At 45.4% G+C, this 20,158-nt stretch overlaps 1 protein-coding gene across 3 annotated transcripts in view; it reads right to left on the reverse strand.

Moving 5' to 3' along the window:
• Window positions 1–17,739, reverse strand: part of septin7 (septin-7) — a 41,584-nt gene extending 23,845 nt beyond the window's left edge. For all 3 annotated transcript variants that reach the window (XM_054745677.1, XM_070556237.1, XM_070556236.1), the window contains exons 1-2: window positions 17,637–17,739; window positions 7,610–7,716 (exon numbers count right to left, since the gene is read on the reverse strand). In XM_054745677.1, the coding sequence (XP_054601652.1) occupies window positions 7,610–7,716; window positions 17,637–17,646 (117 nt within the window). In that variant the 5' untranslated portion in view covers window positions 17,647–17,739. The remainder of the gene's footprint in view (window positions 1–7,609; window positions 7,717–17,636) is intronic.
• Between the last annotated feature and the right edge of the window lie 2,419 nt (window positions 17,740–20,158).

Consider the following 20,158-nt stretch of genomic DNA (forward strand, 5'->3'; position numbering starts at 1 on the left):
GGGTTCGTACCCTCAGCAAGGTGGATGGTATCAGGGCCACTGGGGGAAAAGCGTAAAGCAGACCCCGTGGCCAGTCGTGCGCCAGCGCGTCCACGCCGAGTGGAGCGTCTCGGTCACGCAGGGAGAAGAACAGAGGACACTGAGCATTCTCCTTGGAGGCAAAAAGATCCACTACGGCTGTGCCGAACCGGATCCAAATCTGTTCCACCACTGCTGGATGCAGGCTCCAATCCCCATACAGGGGTGTCCCTCTGGACAACAGATCAGCCCCCCGATTCAGAACACCCGGGACGTGGGTGGCTCTGATTGAGAGGAGATGCCTGCTGCACCATAGGATCAGTCTGCGTGCCAGTGTGTCTAACCGCATGGAGCGCAGCCCCCCCTGGCGGTTTATATATGCCACAGTCGTGGTGTTGTCTGTTCTCACTAGGACATGATGGCCGGACAGAAAAGGCAGGAAGCGCCTCAGGGCCAGAAAGACCGCGAGGAGTTCCAGATAATTTATGTGTGTCCCCCAGAGCTCTCTGCTCCACACACCCCTGACAGAGCGACCCTCCAGGAGCTCCCCCCAACCTGACAGGCTCGCATCTGTCGTGACCACTTTCCTCACGAGAACCAACCCCAAAGGCACCCCTTGTGCCAAGAGGGAGGGGTGACGCCAACAGCGGAGCGCCGCGACGCACGCTGCAGAGACCGTCACCCTGCGCGCTCTGTGGCGCACTGGAGAGAGACCCAGAGAAGCCACCCAGCGTTGAAAATCTCTCATGTGTAGACGGCCGAGTGGTACCACTGAAATAGCCGACGCCATGAGACCCAACAGCCTGAGGCATAACGCAAACCGCACCGAACTGTGTAGGCGGAAGCGCGCCAGGCAGAGCGAGAGCGCGTCCACGCGCGGTGTCGAGAGACGGGCCGTGAACGCCCCTGAGTCCAGATTCAGACCTAGAAAGGTTATTTTCTGGGAGGGGAGTAAAGCGCTTTTCTGCCAGTTTATTCTGAAACCCAGACCACACAAGTGACGGATCACAACCAGCGTGTTTGACGCTGCCTCCTCTCTGGACCGTGCCAGCAGGAGCCAGTCGTCTAAATATGTGGCCAGTTGAATGCCCCTCCCTCTCAGAGGGGCGATCGCCGCCTCCGTACACCTGACAAACACCCTCGGGCTCAGCGAGAGGCCGAATGGGAGCACGGTGTATTCGTAACACACTCCCTGAAAGGCAAACCTCAGAAATTTCCTGTGTGGAGGGTACACAGGAATATGAAAGTATGCGTCCCTCAGGTCGATTGAGGTGAACCAGTCGTTCTGGTGAATCAGACGCAAAAGGGATGAGAGCGTGAGCATTTTGAATCTGTACTTTCTGAGGCATCGGTTCAGGGCCCTCAGATCCAGGATCGGGCGAATCCCGGTCCCTCCCCGTTTCGGGACCAGGAAGTACCTGGAGTAGAAACCGCTCTGAGACCGATCGGGAGGCACAATGCATATCGCTCCCTTCTCCAGCAGGGAGGAGATTTCTCCCTGAAGGATGTGAGCTGATGACCCCTGGGCGTGGGAGAACACTACGCCGGAGAATCGAGGAGGAACTGAGGCGAATTGGAGCCTGTAACCCCTCGAAATTGTTCTTATCACCCAATGTGAAGCAGAAACCGCTGTCCATTCCTCCATGTGAGTTGAGAGCGGTGACACAGCCGTGACACACGGAGCACCAGCTCCCCCCAGAGGTTGTGGGGCAGCAGTGCTCGTGGCAACCACTGCGCATGCGCGGGGGCTTTGTGCTTTGACGGCCCAGGTGTACGGGGACGACCCGTGGCTGGCTAGAAAGTCCGCCAGGGGCCGACCCCGCCTGGGACCGCTCATGGGTAACATTTTTATTGATTTTTGCTGCGCCCTTGACATTTTGTCTGGATGCGGCAGCGAACGTTTTAATGCTCCTTGAGCGTGACATGTTTGTGAAAAACAACAATGTGAGTGCTTGTGACGTGTGTTCTGAGCCGGCACAGCCGGCTGCACGTCCTGGCCCCACCCTGGACTGCTCGGGGACTCTGCCGGAGGGGTTCCGTGAGGGGGGGAGAAAGCACCATGGCAACGTTGAACAGGAGGGGCTGGCGAACGGGGAACTGCCAGCTGCAGCGTCGGGAGGGAAAGAACTCCGTCAGGCTGCCCTCTTCTTCTTCCTCACCTGCTGACCGCCGGGTCGGGTGGATTGTCCCGGCGGCGGAGCAGCTTGGTTGCCGGATCGCTGAGGCCACACTGGTCGAGGCGCTGAGCCCGAGGGAGCTGGTTGGACAGCTTGAGACTTCGGGCGCTTTGGGATCCGGAACTGAGGCTGGGCTCGGGGTATTGCCTGAGGAAGGTTCGGCCGAGCCGGCAGTGCCGGTGAAGGCTTACGGGGAAGGCAGAGATGAAGGGCTTCATCCTCTTTCTTTTTGGCCTCACACCGTTGCTGCATCGATGCCAGGGCAGAGCCGAAAATGCCTTCAGGCACGATTGGCATGTCCAAAATGTCCTCCTTCTCTCTATCAGAGAGGTTGGTGAGGTTCAGCCAACGTGCACGTTCCTGAAGCACCATCATGCCCATAGCTTTCGCCGTAGCCTGGACCGCGCAGCGCTGCACCCGCAGGCAGATGTCGGTCAGTACGGTGATTTCCTCCCACACCTCCGGGTCCGGCTTCGTATTCATGTCCTCACAGAGCTCGGCTTGGTACGCTGAGAGCATGGAGGAGACATTCAAAGCTCGGACCGAGATGGCGGCAGCCTTGTACGCCCTCTCGTTCAGCGCCGACTGGAAGCGGTCCGCCTTTGCAGGGAGAGCGGGAGGCCTGGAGGAAGTTGCCGAGAGTCGTGGGTGCAGGTGGGCTGCAACCAGCGGTTCCATCGGCGGCATGCGAAGCATGCCAGCCCTCTCCATCCCCTCGAAGTCCAGCGAGGAGGCTCCTTGGACCGGAGACCTTGAGCTGAAAGGGTGTTTGTCCCAGGAGGACCTCACTTCTTGGAGAAGCTCCGGGAAGGCGGGAAGGAGGGGCTTTGCCGCCCTTGTGGCCTGAGGCAGCTTCTTACCCTCGTAGCGGGACCTGACAGCCTCAGTGACCACGGTGGGCCAAGGGATGTTGAGCCTGGTCGCAGCGCGTCGGCAGACTGACTGCATGTCCAGGTGGGCGGCCGGAGAAGCCGCTCCATCCCTGGGAGAGGACGGAAAGCTAGGCATGGAGGCCTGAGCGACGGGGAGAAAGACGTCGTCATCCTCGTCCTCCTCTGAAATGAGGAGTTCCGAGGTGTCCTCGTCGTCTCCGTAGTCCAACTCCAACACGTCCTCGACGGGGTGGCTCGGACCGGCCAGTTCGAGCTGTGAGCCCCAGCTGAGTTCGGCACACGGTTCCGGCTCCGGGAGGGCATGTTCGCTGGCGTCCCCAGGCGGTGGCCCAGGGGCCGGCAGGCAAGGATCCTTCCCCGACAGGCTAGCTTGGCGCGCTAGCCGCCGGCGAAGGCTCTTCAGGGTGAAGCAGGCACAGTTCTCACATGACCCGGGGACTTCCAATGCCAGCTGGGCGTGTTCCAGCCCGAGGCAGCTCGAGCAGACCTTGTGCGGGTCTTTGCTTGAGATTTTGTTCCCACAGGTACAGAGGCGAGCTCCTGAGCCATCGACTCCTCTGGTGGGAGGAGCGGCTTCCATGTTGGCTAACTGGTGTGTTAGCAGAGAGCGAACAGGTGCACTGGAGTGTGAAGCTGCTCGTTATGCCCCGAACCTATGGTGAAGGTCAGGACAGAAGGACGGTAAGTTAACGTTCGGCGACGGAGAGAATATTAGAAGGCTCCGTCTGTGAACAGTTGAGCTAACTTACCTCAGAGATAAGCGACCACCGAAGCGAGAAGAGGTGATTGAATAGTGCGTGCGTTGGGACGCTTGCTACTTATAGTAGCATGGGGACGCGTACGTCACGGTCACTGGCCAATCAGGATTGGCGTATTGAGATAAGTGCTTCTGAGGAATCCGCGGAGGGGTGTATCCCATAGTGAGACATCGAAACGAATGTTAAGAAAGAGAACAATCTCTGTCTCTGCCAGCTGCAGTAAATGTAGTTTCCAAATAATAAATAAGAGGTGCATTCATCTGTGTATCTCCTTTGACCCGCATTAGTGATATTCTCAGCACCAGAACAGTGAAGCAAAGAAAGACTCCTGAGTTTGTTAGTGATTTTATTTATTAGGTGCATCTAACCTGTTCTACTTTTCTCTGAAATGAGATCAAATCAGTGCTTCTATCGGTTGTCTCCAATCTGCACTAGAAAATTTTACTTTATTTAGAGACGTGTCATAATTTAATATATTGGCCCAATATATCAGTTGGCCTCTAATGCAGAGGAAACCTTTTCTCCGCCCACAGCACCAACAGAGCTGCTTGAGGTTTGCTAAAGCACATTTGGACAAGCCTGCTTCATTAATAAGGTGCTGTGGACTGATGAAACTAAAGATGAGTTATTTGGGCAAAACAAGAGGAGTTATGCATGGAGGAAAAAGAACACAGCATTCCAAGAAAAACACCTGCTACCTACAGTAAAACATGGTGGTGGTCCCATCATGCTAAAGGGTTAGGGTGGAGGGACGCATGGATTCCACTCAGTATCAGCAGATTCTGGAGACCAATGTTCAGGAATCAGTGACAAAGCTGAAGCTGCTCCGGGGCTGGAGCTTTCTACAAGACAACGACCCGAAACACTGCTCAACATCTACTAAGGCGTTCATGCAGAAGAACAAGTAGAACGTTCTGGAATATTCATCTCAGTCCTCAGACCTGGATGTTACAGAACATCTGTGGTGTGGTCTGTCCATGCTCAGAGGCCATCAGACCTGAATGAACTAGAGATGAAAGAATGGTTCAAAATACCTTCTACCAGACTCTCATTGGAAGCTACAGGAAGTGTTTAGAGGCTGTTATTTCTGCTAAAGGAGGATCTACTAAATATTGAGTTCATTTCTTGTAGCGGGGCCCAAATTTATGCACCTGCTTGATTTAGTTTAAACAATTATTGCACACTTTCTATAAATCCTATAAACTTCATTTCACTTCTCATATATCACTGTGTTTGTCTCCTATTTGATATATTTAACAGAATTTTTTATCATAACAACCAACGATTTAAACAGGAAAATCATTAAGATTAACAAGGCTGCCCAAACCTTCACATCCCGCTGTAGATGAAGCTAAAACTTTGCCAACAGGAAGTATTTACAACATAATCTAATGAAACCTAACCAGCTAATCTTTTTTTAATCATAAAATTTCTAGGAAGCCAAATATAGTTCATCACATAAAACTCTGGGCCCGTCTGTGCATCGGCAGAACAAGAATGAGCTCATTCCACAAGTCAGCCTGTTAGCTAATCACCAGCTCCCTGTCCTCATAAGCTCCCATTAACTCGGAACAACAAGGCTATCCACCCAAGGTTTTCTCACGTCCAGCTAATACCCTCACAGAGCCGGATTAGATTACACACTGCATTCCAGCGTTTCATCACATTCTCCAGAACCATTGTAAATAAAAGCAGCTACAGCCATTTAAAAAGTCATTAACTTGTGGTTCCTGATGAGCAAAAGAAGAAGAGCTCTCTGTTCTCCATTTAAATTAACTGCCAAAGCTTAACCCAAAAGGCGAGCCAGTAGTACTAGAAGCACACACTTCAGCCCAGGAGATAAACCCAACTGAATATTTAGTTGGGGTGGTGTCTAAAGCCGGGCGGACACTGTCCGACTTTTTCACTCGTAGCACTCAGCTTCAGCTCAGACTGTACGACTTCCTCGCAGGGCAGATGTCACGAGTCATGCGCTCACACTGTACGACCCAGTTCTCGGATGCGACCTGACTGCTCACACTTTACGTCTGGTAGCAACACGTCGGACCCAAAAATATGCTAAAAATAGCAGATTTTAAACAACACGTCAGACTTTTTTTGTCTTGTTTTGCCTGTTGTCCTTCGGGAGTGCTGCAGGAGGACACACAGGGATTTATGGGGGTTGGATGAGGAAAACGAAATAAAGAAAGTAAATTTGTGTTTTGTGATCAGTTTAATTTGACATGAACACGACAAGCACGCTTTCTTGGCAATCTTTGTGAGTAAAAAAACGTGTAGAAATAAAAATGAACAACGTGTGTTATTAGGGAAATAGCGGGCGAGCGGTGTTGATGCATGATTGCGCATGCGCCGTGAGCGGTTCTGATACTTTTTGGGTCGCAGCTGCTCGCAGCGCCGCTTCAACAGTGCGATACCCTCACGAGGGACGAGCGAAATATTAAACACGCAAGAAGTCCGTGCGAGCTCACGATTGCTGATCGGGAGCTGATCACGTGGTGTTAATCGCCTCTCGTAACCCCCCGTACACGACGCTCAGCGCAAAACTCGCCCCGATCTCGTGGATTCTCGCACGAGTGGAAAATCGGCTCAAAAAAGTGAAAAAGTTGCACAGTGTACGCCCGGCTTAAGGGGGAAAAAAGGGCAGATGGAGACGTTGGGAACACCAATGGGGAGAGAGTAGAGCGTCCTCACATGCAAAATCTTACCTCTTGCCTTTTACTCAACATTTAGCATCACTGACTCGAGGCCAGCTAGCCGCCCTAAAAGTGTAATTATGTACTCTGGACACAAGCCAGTGAAACTACCCAGTTGTGGGGTGGAATGTATCGTCATTCTGCTTTCACGTTTCTGCCCTGGTTCCTCGGTTTGCCTGGATGTTTGAAGTGGTAGTAGCCGTCTGTTTCTCCTTCTCCGATATTATTGAGTGGAGAACCTCTCACACCTAAGGTGTTGTGTTGCTCAGGATGTGAGCGTGTACTGAGTGGAGGACCCAGGGAAGTGCGTCAATTCCATGAAAACGACAATCAAATGGTCAAATAGTGACCTTCGGTTCGAGCAGTGTTATTGGCGGAGGTTTTTAGACAAAAGCGAGAGAACCACTTAATTTTTTTATTAACCTCCACAATTTACTTCGAGCTATACTATGTTAGAACCTTAAGAGGCAAAAAAAATTTTTTTTATTCTTATTTGTTTTAACAACAGATTTTTTTTACTCAACTGAAAGAACAACCACCACATTTTTACATCATTTTAATTCTTTCAACTGATATATTTAATTATTTGGATCTGAAAACTAAAAGAAAAAAGATTTTTCCTGCAATAAAACAATAAAGTTAACTCAGTTTATTCGAACAATTTAATTTTGTTTCCTGTGCTGTCAATCGGGGTACTAGGGAGTAAAAAAAAAAGTTTATTCTCCCAACGTATTCTCATCAGTCGTGTAAATAACATGGTAAACTCACTTAAGTGAATCTGCATCGTGTTTATGTCTGAACAACAAAGACGGATCAGCCAGCCATGCGACACGACTGTGTTTGTTCTTATTTAGAGCAGGTAACTGATGACTTAAGGTAAACATCCTTCCTTAAAGCTGTGCACTTGTAATCTAATCACTCAGGATGTGTGTTAATCCCAGGTCTGACCTGAGTCAGATCTGGCTAAAGAAGCCGACGGGGTGTGTGTTCGTACTTCTGATGTTTTAACTCATTTGCCAAGAGTTCAAAACTGAACTAGTTAAATTGCAACGTTACAACAACGCTCTTACCTGAACGGTTTTCTTGATCCGGTTAGATGGACTGGGATACTCAGGGGAGTACAAGTCTGTGAGGAAGAGCGAGTTGATTAACGTCGATTTCCCCAGACCAGATTCCCCTAAAAGACAGAAGACAGAGGCAGAGTCATCACACACCAACTGCCAATCACTCAGGAACATAAGAAAACAATTACCAGGTTACAGATTTACATAGGAGCTGGCTGATTTTTGTTTTATAGGCTGAAAAAAGAGAAACGGGGCAGAAGATTTGTTCTTCCAAACTAATTTCCTGTCAGCATTTCAGAAATCTAATCAGAGAATCACAGGAAGGAAGGAGAGGGAATCAGGAATTCTTCACTCTAACAGGAAAGAAAAATAAATCAGAATCTATGTGATGTTGGTTCAAGAATTTAAGAGTCAGAAGTCAGATTCATAGCTCTGACTTGGGATCCATCTTATCTGGGCTAGAATTCACAGAGAAAAATATTCTCCTGGGTAACAGCACAAAACTGGGTAATATCCTTAGAAATAACCTTAACAGTTGTGTCTTTTTGTGTATTTAAACATGTGTGCCATGTTCAGTATATACACCATGAAATCAGTGTCTCATCGCTTAGGTGTTAAAGGAATTCACCATATGTCATTTCCAATTCTAAATCTCTGAACTGCAATTAATATGTTAAACATAGAACACAAACAGTAAAAATAAAATTACAACTGCTCCTTCTCAAACAAAAAGTAGCATTCACCTGTTTGTGAATGTAAAGAAACTTGAAGACAGTTGACGATGGAGGAAACAGAGGTCATATGCAGAGGCGACATTGGGCACTGGAAAATGTAACTGCTTCACCGCCATATTGGATGGGTCCCATACACTCCAAATTTCAGTTGGAGTCAACACTGTTTAGTAAAGTAATATGTTCTGTGTCACATAAGCAGATGAGAAAAGTGGGTACTTTTATAAAATGCATGTTTCTGTCACAGATGAGCATGAAGTGGCATGGCTCTGGAGTTGGACTGCCCTAAAACAAGCGTGGTACTGAGATTTACGTTTTTTTAAATTAGCATTTGAACTAGGGACGCATCGATACTACATATTTACAGAGTATGAGTAAATGCAATTTACAGGTCCTTCTCAAAAATTAGCATATTGTGATAAAGTTCATTAATGTCTGTAATGTACTGATAAACATTAGACTTTCATATATATTAGATTCATTACACACAACTGAAGTAGTTCAAGCCTTTTATTGTTTCTAATATTGATGATTGTGGCGTACAGCTCATGAAAACCCAAAATTCCCATCTCAAATAATTAGCATATTTCATCTGACCGATAAAAGAAAAGTGTTTTTAATACAAAAAAAGTCAACCTTCAAATAATTATGTTCAGTTATGCACTCAGTACTTAGTCGGGAATCCTTTTGCAGAAATGACTGCTTCAATGCGGCGTGGCACTTGAGGCAATCAGCCTGTGGCACTGCTGAGGTGTTATGGAGGCGCAGGATGCTTCGATAGAGGCCTTAAGCTCATCCAGAGTGTTGGGTCTTGCGTCTCTCAACTTTCTCTTCACAATATCCCACAGATTATCTACGGGGTTCAGGTCAGGAGAGTTGGCAGGCCAATTGGGCACAGTAATACCATGGTCAGTAAACCATTTACCAGTGGTTTTGGCACTGTGAGCAGGTGCCAGGTTGTGCTGAAAAATGAAATCATCTCCATAAAGCTTTCCAGCAGATGGAAGCATGAAGTGCTCCAAAATCTCCTGACAGCTAGCTGCATTGACCCTGCCCTTGATGAAACACGGTGGACCAACACCAGCAGCTGACATGGCACCCCAGACCATCACTGACTGTGGGTACTTGACACTGGACTTCAGGCATTTTGGTATTTCCCTCTGCCCAGTCTTCCTCCAGACTCTGGCACCTTGATTTCCGAATGACATGCATAACTTGCTTTCATCTGAAAAAAGTACTTTGGACCACTGAGCAACAGTCCAGTGCTGCTTCTCTGTAGCCCAGGTCAGGTGCTTCTGCCGCCGTTTCTGGTTCAAAAGTGGCTTGACCTTGGGAATGCGGCACCTGTAGCCCATTTCCTGCACACGCCTGTACACGCTGGCTCTGGATGTTTCTACTCCAGACTCAGTCCACACTGCTTCCGCAGGTCCCCCAAGGTCTGGAATCGGACCTTCTCCACAATCTTCCTCAGGGTCCGGTCACCTCTTCTCGTTGTGCAGCGTTTTCTGCCACACTTTTTCCTTCCCACAGACTTCCCACTGAGGTGCCTTGATACAGCACTCAGGGAACAGCCTCTTCGTTCAGAAATTTCTTTCTGTGTCTTAACCTCTTGCTTGAGGGTGTCAATGATGGCCTTCTGGACAGCAGTCAGGTCGATAGTCTTACCCATGATTGCGGTTTTGAATAATGGGGCAACGGTGGCACAGGAGTTAAGTGCTCGCCCCGCAATCGGAAGGTTGCAGGTTCGAGCCCCGCTCAGTCTGTCGCTGTCGTTGTGTCCTTGGGCAAGACACTTAACCCACGTTGCCTGCTGGTGGTGGTCGGAGGGACCGGTGGCGCCAGTGCTCGGCAGCCTCGCCTCTGTCAGTGCGCCCCAGGGCAGCTGTGGCTACATTGCAGCTCATCCCCACCAGTGTGTGAATGTGTGTGTGAATGGGTGAATGACTGTGTTGTAAAGCGCCTTGGGGGGTTCCAGGACTCTAGAAGGCGCTATATCAAATACAGGCCATTTACCATTTTTACCATTTAATGAACCAGGCTGGTAGTTTTAAAAAGCCTCAGGAATCTTTTGCAGGTGTTTAGAGTTAATTCGTTGATTCAGATGGTTAGGTTAATAGCTCGTTTAGAGAACCTTTTTATGATATGCAAATTATTGGAGATAGGAATTTTGGGTTTTCATGAGCTGTATGCTAACATCATCAGTATTAGAAACAATAAAAGGCTTGAACTACTTCAGTTGTGTGTAATGAATCTAATATATATGAAAGTCTAATGTTTATCAGTACATTACAGACTAGGGGTTGTACGAACTAGTCGACTAGTCGACTTCACGGCTCTGTAGTGACTTTTTATGCCTGTCATCAACTAGTCGCTGTCACGTGATAATGACTGACAAGATGCAGTCCTCGGAAAAGACAGCAGGTGATGAGCCCCTGCGCGTCTGGATCGAGGCGGAGGCGACGCGCTGTGCGGTACTGACACCTGCGGTAAAACGGACATTTAACCAAACTGTGACCTTTTCCCTCTTGCAATTTAACCTTCCCCTCACCCCCATCCTAATCTTAACCAGTTTGCGCATGCAAAGCTCTGATCGTTGACGTGCGCTCCAGACATTGCGTCCTGAGCACCGCCAAATCAGGTGTCACCACCTCAAAAACAAATTAAACACGCGATCGTTCATGTCGGCTCATTTCCTTTCATGTTTTCTGTCTGTTATTTGTGCCTGATGCGCTTTGTTGCTGCGGAGCGAGGCGCATCAGCTGTTGTCCTCCGGTGACGCACCCCCAAGATTCCACTATCTCCACTCCGCTCCGGCACGAACTCCGCAGCAAAAACGGTCCCGTTGTAGTCGGCCGGCGAGCAGCGGCACTCCGCTGTTTTTGCGGTCGGTAGATCTTTTAGAACTGCAGTTCAAAGGTAACTCAAAAGGTGAATATGTATGAACCCAGGTAGCAGTTTTTCTTTAGGATTGAGAGGAGATGCAGGAAGATAATAAACAGGCAGGACAGAAAAATAGTCAAATAAAAACAAGTTAGTTTTTGTACCTGCTGGTTGCAACAAACAGACACCATTGAAGGTCATCAGAAGTGAGGAACAGAAAATGAAATAATTATTTTAATGTTTAGAGCAGCAGGAAAGGCTGCAGGCGTTAACTTGTGTTAACTTAGAAAATGTGGGCGCAATTTAAATTGTCAAAAACTCCAGCGAACCTACCTACCGACCGACCCCCACCCCCACCCCCCACCCCCCCCACCGCCGCCACCGCTTCCGGCGTATGACGTCATCAACGACTAGTCGAAGTCGACTCGACTTTCATTACTTGACTGTCGACTTTAAAAACAATAAAGTCGTGCAGGCCCTATTACAGACATTATTGAACTTTATCACAATTTGCTAATTTTTTTAGAAGGACCTGTACTTGTTGCAAATAATTAGAAATTGTTTTTCATTAGAAATTTTTCTGGAAAAAATGATCTTTTTTAGTAAATCATGCTTTTATAAAAATACCTTTTTCTAGAGCTAACATAACCTCAGAAGAATATCTTACAAAATATAGCAGCACAAGTGTGACAGGTTCAGGGCCCCCACATAAAAGGTCATCTGCCTGTTTACCAATTCATTTTAAATCGGGCTATGACCCTGTCCATGTGGCATCACGCTACTCATGGGAATGCTCCCTTCACCATGGTGGACGTGAAATGAACTGTTTAGGTTTGTTACAAGTCCAAAACAAACTAAACTAAAACTTTATATAATCAGATTTGGTTGAATGAACAATTTGTTTAAATCCAAAATGTTTGATTAATGTGTTCTATACTTGACATTAATGAGCGATGGGTTATAGTGAATATTTTTCCTGTAATGATTTATTTCAGATCTTAAATTACACCAGATTAGTATTTGCTGAATTTAATGTTAATCTATCAGTGTGAACACAGTAACGTCACCATATCATCATTCATGGTTAAAATATTTCTGCTTCAAATAATCTGTTTAACATTTTTACTTCACACTAAGAAATAACCTCTCTAAGAAGTATCAGAGGGAGGGAGGGATCTTCTGAGGTATTTGGCAATGCCTTTTAAAACTTGTCAAACTCTGATTCATCTAAATTTGTCAACAATAGTTAATAAAAGGTTAGATCACTTCATGATCTAGTCAGTTCTCCGCTTCCTCCTGGTTCGGCCGACCGACTCAAACTCAAAGCCTCTCTGCAACGCTTGCGAGTGTATCAGATGCAAAATAGATAAGCCAGGTTCCTGTCGTCACCTGGCAGGTACCTCAGAGCAGATGGGTCGTACTCAGAGCTGAACTACGAGCTCTTTTACCCAGAGGTCCACTCCACCGGCAGTGTCCATATAGACCTCTTGACACCCTGGATCGCGTGAGGGTCTCCAACGCAAAGGGTTTGTAGATCCTTAAACTGGAGTAGGATGGTTTTCTGAATAATCTCTAGCTTATTAAACCATACAGACTAACTGATTTGACAACCCAGACATCACAAGATCTTTCAGATATTTAATAAGGTTTTGCAACGGGGTGAATTCTGGTAAAGTCGGCAACTTGATCAGACAAGTGAACACAGCAGCAGGGAGATACCGTTTGTGAGCTAGCTAACATTAAAGTGGCAGTGTGTAGTTTCCTGCCGCTAGGGGGAAGTACATAAATACATTTCAGGGTAGTTGTACACCATACCTTCCTGACTGTCCCTAATTAAAAAAAACATTACACATAAATGTTACCTGTTGAGCAGAAAGCATGCAAACTCAACATGACTCCTCAGACTTTGATGGTCCTTCAGTTAATTCCATGAAAGAATGCAATGCCGATTGTAGTTTTCTGCTGCTGTAATTTCCGGACCTTCTCGGGGTCCTGCAACTGCCGATGACGTCATCATACTACGGCAATACCACTCAGCCAAAATACATTGCATCTCTTTTCAATTCTGTTCTTTCACATATGATTTGGAAAGAGTTTAGTAGTTTTGTTATTAAACTAGTGTTTCTTACTGCCTAAATGATTTTGAACATGGTAACGTAACTTCCGAAAGTCGTACGTCCAGCACAGGACCCTGAGCTGGCCAGAAGGAAACATGTGCCCCCCCCCCCCCCCCCCCCCCCTGTACTTTAGACCCACTTCTTATGGTTATATGGTACAAAGCCACCAATATTTCAACAATTGGACATCATTTAACTTATTTTCAACAATGTTTCGATGGACAGTTCCAGAGATTAAAGGTCAATACAGCTTTCTATGTGTCCCACCAAGGTTTTCTAAATCTTCCAACTAGTAAACTGGACGTTAACTAGGAGAAGCTAAGTTAAACTGGCAAAAAAAATTTTTTTTTAAATAAATCAAACATCTCAGTCACCACTTTTGTCGTCTGTTCAACACTTACGTAACCCATGTGATCAGTATTGGGTTGTGTAGACCAAGTACAAGTTCCAAGGAACACGCGCTGTATCAGGCCGATACCGATGCTGGTATTGGTGCATACTAAGTTTAAACCATCATAACATTCTCAATAAAGTCATAAAACAGTAAGTCCCCTTTAAAGCATGAATGTGGTAAACCACCCTCAGCACTGTACTTGGGGTAAGCTTAGAGCAACAAGTAGCTGTTGAACAAAAGCTGCACTGTGAGTGCAGAGGCTAGAAATGGAGCCAAACACCTTTACAAGTGGCCACAGCGATGGCCAACACGAACCACAGCTGCCAGCAGCTCAGTCCTCTCATCACTTAATGAACAGAAAGGGTCCCAACAAAACAAAAACATGTTTCACTCACCCTATTTATGACACTTAGTCATAAATATTTTCCCAACAGGGCTGAGCCATATTGACCACTATTGTTACAAAAGAAAAGGATTAAAAATGTAACGTGATGAAGGAACCATTTCTCCCCTCTAACAGCTGTCCTTGTGACACAGTGCCAGTGTGCATGAACAGCCAAGGTCATGCATTCACTTCTAATGTTTACATTCCAGCAGAGAAGACAGAAGAAAGAAGAACGCTTTTCTTTTAATTAATCAAATAACTCTATTTTAATAAAGCTAATCAAAACAACTGTTAGTCAATAATAACCATGTGACCAATCTGTGAAATCACAATGTTATGATTAATGAATTATGTTATGTGTAATGAGTAACATGACTTTGGTCTAACTGCACTAGACATCCTGATTCACGTAATGTCAACGCATGACACATTGTTTACTCATCCAATCAGAACCTTCATTCTGAAGCGTGGCAGAGTCTCTGTGGTGTTTATTTAACCTGTCCACTGCGATTCGTCCAGAATCGTAAACAACCAAGATTAATAAAACAGAACAACGCCATTTTGAGTTCGTATTCAGCCAGCTCTCAAGATCATCTGATGTCCATCACTGCTAAGTGAAGTACAGACTGGCCATCTGTACGTTTTACTTTTAAGCTGAGAACTGTCAAGCTGGAAAATCCTGTCGTTGTTACCAACAAAACAACGGTTCCTTCAGAATAAAAGCTGAACTCGCTGACCCAAAGGGAGGTCCCTTAGACGCTGTGAACCACCTGCCGTTTTTACCTGGAGACTATCCATAGACTGGTTTGTCGTGCTGTCGACGCTGTTTCATCGTTCCAGCACCAGAGGAGGGTCCGAGGACCTGGCAGCCTGATCTAACACGGGAGTCCCTGACGGGTAATGTAGAAGGGCACAGATAGCGTCTCATGTCTTTCCTGACTAAAGTTCAAACGTCGATCAGTTAGGAGCAAAACAACATCTCCCACTCAGACTCGCTTCTCCAGACAGAGGTTCTGAACTGACATCGACCCCACACACTCCACCTCATTACATTCCATTCGCATCCATCACTAGAGTTAGTCCTGTTAATTGTTTAAAATAATTTAGATAATAAATTTTTCTTTAACGTTCCGAGGTCTCTCTCTCTTCTCTTGTCTCGCAGTTCATGCAAAGCATTTAATTTTAAATTTCCCTGTAATAAAAAGAACACTCTTCTGATTTAAGAAAGTCCAGTGTCCAGAGATGGGACCCATGCCAGGTATGGATCATTAATATCTCTGGTCATTAATTAAATTGTAATACCCTTCATTTCCATTACAAAAATATTAGCTGGCTGGTCATCAAAAGCAATTATAGTTAAAGACCTTCTAAAGCACAGTGACACAGTGGTTAGCTAGGAGTTTGCAAGTTCTCCCTGTGCATGCGTGGGTTCTCTCCGGGCACTGCGGCTTCCTCCCACAGCCATGACTGTCAGGTTACTTGGTCTCTCAAAATTGTCCTTAGGTGTGAGTGTGTGTGTGTGTGTGTGTGTGTGCTTGATTGTTTGTCCTGTGTGTCTCTGTGTTGCCCTGCGTTGGAACCTGTCCAGCTTGGACCCCGCCTGCATGCCTGGAGACAGCTGGAGATAGGCATTAGCCCCCCGCAACCCTACGAGGATAAGCGGTTAAAGAAAATGGATGGATGGACCTTCTAAAGTCCTGAAAGAACAGGAGATCTTTGAGTTAACTAAACACCAGTTAGATGTCAGGATGCTCTGATGGTAACTCTCCTGAACTCCATTGTTGACATATTCTGTCTGGTTTTATAGCATTATGTTTATGTTTATTTATTTGGCAGACACTTTTATCCAAAGCGAATTACAATTTATATCCTATAGGGCATGTTGTGATCTGTGGGGGGAACCGGAGTACCCGGAGGAAACCCACGCATGCATGGGGAGAACACGCAACTCCACGCAGAAAGGCCGCAGCCGAGTTTCAAACCTGCAACCTTCGTGCTGCGAGGCAACAGTGCTAACCACTGTGCCACCATGCAGCCTCCAACTCTTCACTGGAACAAAGGAAGAAACACTCCCATCATGATCTGGAGGCGGGATCAGGGCGAATAATGACCAGTGATACTGTATAGAAAATCTCTGAGTTAGTTTCACTTTTGTTCTGATCTGAAGATCCTCTACTTTAACATCATTATGTAATATGAGCAGGAAGAACGAGCTGATTGGTTCTCAGCGTGTTTGGCCCTCACACATCCTTAGAGACACTTTGGTCCAACTGGCCAGATCTTCCCTCTCCGTCTGCACTCCACTGTAACAGTGTTTGTGGATATCAAATCAAATCAAATCAACTTTAGTTATAAAGCGCTTTCACATGGCCAAAATGGACAAACAACGCGCTGTACAACCAATAAAAAGCACCACAATTGGACAGACATATAACCATTTAAAATACAATAAGAAATCCTGAGTGCAAGTTCACAATCCATATCCGGCCTACTTCCCCCAACATCAATGTCCAAACGCCGTAATGTAAAGTTTTTAACAAACAATTTAGACATTTAGATATTCAAACTGCAATATTTTAAATCAATCAATAGAACACAGAATAAAAAAACACTAATTCCTGATTATGTAGCCTATCACTTCTTATTGGTCAAATAAAATATTTTAATCACAGCACATTTAATAACTGGAGGGTTTTTTGTTTTGTAGAAAATCATGTGATCCATAATTCATGCATGTATGGTGTCTTTTAACCCATTTATGGTCTTCAAAGCTTTTTATTTAATCACAGCACATCTGGGATTCAGTGTCTAACACAAGGGAAGCCAACCCCATATCCTCTAGTTGGAGGACTACCATCGTACTAGTGGGCTAAAGCCATTTCTTTATTCTGAGCAAAGATTTGTGTACTGAGGAAACAAATATCAGTCTGTTACTTTCAATCCAAAGGAGGCTCAAAAGGTCTGGGAAGGAAGGAAATGCTGGACCCTTCATTGAGGTCTGTGACAAAAAGCAAGTGACTGGACCACAGTGAACAACAGAGCCCCACTCCACAGCATCTTGGCTGGCTAGAAGAGCAGCTGTGGCAACAGCAGGCGCTAACACTCACCGTGCTCCAGAAAAGAGCAACTGCTTGGTTTGCAGGACCATCAGATTTATACCCTCTGATACCGCATTTAAACTGTTTCCTCTGCTTTTACCATTTTATTAGTTATCTTTATCTGTGGGTTACTACAGGATATTTCAAATTCCCCTTAAACATTTCTTGTATAAAAGTATGTATTTATGTACAAACACTCACCTGACTCGTACAGCTTAACGGTGAAGGTTCTGTGTCACGCTACACTAAACCAGAGCTATTGTTTCCTATATAACAAGAAGCCCACCTCTAGTGAGCATCCGACTATAAAACATGACTCCATAAGTGGGTCTGATCCTGGTTTCCAGTCCTGCTTCCTCTTCTCTGGTTCATGTTTGTTAGAGACAAAGTGTCGGGATGAGAGGTGAAACAGCACAGATGCTACTCACCTACCACCATGAGTGTGAACTCAAAGCCTCTCTTCACAGATTTTCTGTAAACCTGGTTGGGGAGATTAGCAAAGCCCACGTAGCCCTCCAGGTTCTTCTGTTGCTGAAGACCAGATAAAAACAGGCGTAAAAACACTTCAGTCGCGTTGGTAAATGTAACCATTTCAGTTTCCAACCTTCAGAATGACTGTAAACTGAGCAAATCCCTCATGCTGACTAGAGATACTCTCATCTGGGCTTAATAGTGTCTCGTGTTTGGAAATAAGAGCTCCAATGTGTGTCCATCTGTGAGCCGGTGATTTCTACTGAAGATCCTGAGGGTGGGACATCCTAACTGACCACAGAAACAGCTAACTGTGACTGAGAAGTGTTTGTCACGGCTCCCTGCATCTCCAAACAAACAGTTATTTCCTTTCATCTCACATTTCAATCAAAAATTATCTGCATTAATGTGGAGCTTTTAATAAATATCTTTGATGTCCAGAGACAAAATACTCACAGCTGGAGAGTCAGCGAGTCATCACGATGAGCCACGTTCAAAGTCGGCAGATTCAGAAAACAGAAAGATGCAAAAATAAAAAAAGAAGAAATTATTTTAAATAAAAAAAATCATGTACAAGCTACACATGAAAACACCAGTAGCAACATTTAAACCAGCTACATTTTTGGTGTCTGCAGATTTATTAGATGACATTTGTCCAGCTGGTGAAAAACAGCTTGAGGATAGAATAAATAACCACATCAATGGTTCCCATCCCTAAGTTCTCCCATCTTCCTGTGGTTAAACTGGTAATGATGCAGGCTCTGAGAGAGTTCCAGACCTCCTCAGGCTTCTGGGGGGTCGTAAAAGAGCAACACCATCTAACCTGTTAGAAGAAAGATCCTGTAACAAAGAACTGCTCCAACAGCGCTTTACAGATGAAGCTGGTGTTAAAAGCTCTGAGGTGGGAAGGATTCAGCCCTAGGATTTGGACACAGCTCAAGTGTGCAACAGTTATCATCCTCCCTGTGGGATCAAAGATTTCTGCCTCAAACACCGTTTGTAACCAACAGAGTTATCAGGTGAATATTGTCAGCTTAGGGCTGGGGGATGTGGCCTAAATTCAATATCACGATATGTTGAGGATTTCACCTTGATAACGGTAAATGGAAGATAACTACAGGTAAGTGCAGAAACAAAAGTTGTCCACTAGATGGGGCTGTCACGTGTGTTAAGTTGAGTCACATTTTTACGTGACTCAAGGTGGAACAGCTTCTTAAAGAGACATGAACGTTGCCAACCTACACACAACTTTTCATTTTTTTAATTATCACATTTATTGACATGGGAAAAATTATCATCTCAATAAGAGTCAGAAATTTCAATAACAATAAATTTTCGATTTATTGCCCAGCCCTATGTCAGCCATAACTTCATTTAATATTAAATAAAAACCACTGCATGACCCTGCCACAGCAAACGGGGAACAGACTTTAAACAGATCTACAGTACAGCAACTGCAAAAGAGAAGTCCTATGCATGTTTACGAGAACTGACATCGGTTCATCTAAATGTTTGACGAATCACATCCTCCTCTCAGTTTAACCGGTTTAACCGGACATTACACACAGGCTCTCAACAGACTACTGGGTGTTAGCACCTGGTCCACAAGGTTCCTGTTCTCCAGACAGCTGATGAACAGCAGAGGAGTCAAATATTTCCGACTGGAACCTCGAGAAAACGTTTCAAACGTTACACCACAGAAGACCCACGTATTGTTGCTTTAAAATGACATTCTGAAATGTGTTTGTGAAAAAGTTAGAAGCCATTTCTATCACTGCTGTTGTAGATTTCAGTGTTTCCCCTAGGAATTCTTCCAGCTGTGGTGGAGGTGGGGATTATGACACGTCTCACCTTTATGTTCATATTGTTTTATTTGATGCACTCCACTTTGAACTGCACCAATCCAGCAACTGCTGCATTTTAATAACTAGTATTAAAGGTGAATACACCAATATTTGCACAAGAATAATTTTTGTTTTAAACTCTCAGTGACACACTTTGCAGGGGGGATTTAGCATTTAATTTTTCTTGGCGTCTGGAAAAACATCTCCTTCTGCACCCCTTTATTTGACTTTCTGCCCCCTGTATTTTGGTCCAAGATCATTACTGAGCTGGCCCTATTAAACATGTTCTACACCCCTGCTTAGTAGACTTAATGAAGTATTTTTAAGTCAGTATAAAAATGACTGAAACACAAATTTACATATTTGGCATTATTGACCAATATCTCTGATTTAATTTATTTGTTAAGAACATCAAGATGCATTACAGTGAACATTATAATAAAGTACATGTTTCTAGTGCAGAGAGGTGACAACCCATAGAAGCACTGATTTGATCTCATTTCAGAGAAAAATAGAACAGGTCAGATGCATCTAATAAATAAAATTACTAACATGAACTCAGGAATCTGTTGCTTTGCTTCATTGTTCTGGTGCTGAAAATATCACTAATGAGGATCAAAGAAGATACACAGATG

This window comes from Nothobranchius furzeri, chromosome 11 (assembly GCF_043380555.1).
Source record: "Nothobranchius furzeri strain GRZ-AD chromosome 11, NfurGRZ-RIMD1, whole genome shotgun sequence".
Taxonomy (NCBI): Eukaryota; Metazoa; Chordata; class Actinopteri; order Cyprinodontiformes; family Nothobranchiidae; genus Nothobranchius; species Nothobranchius furzeri.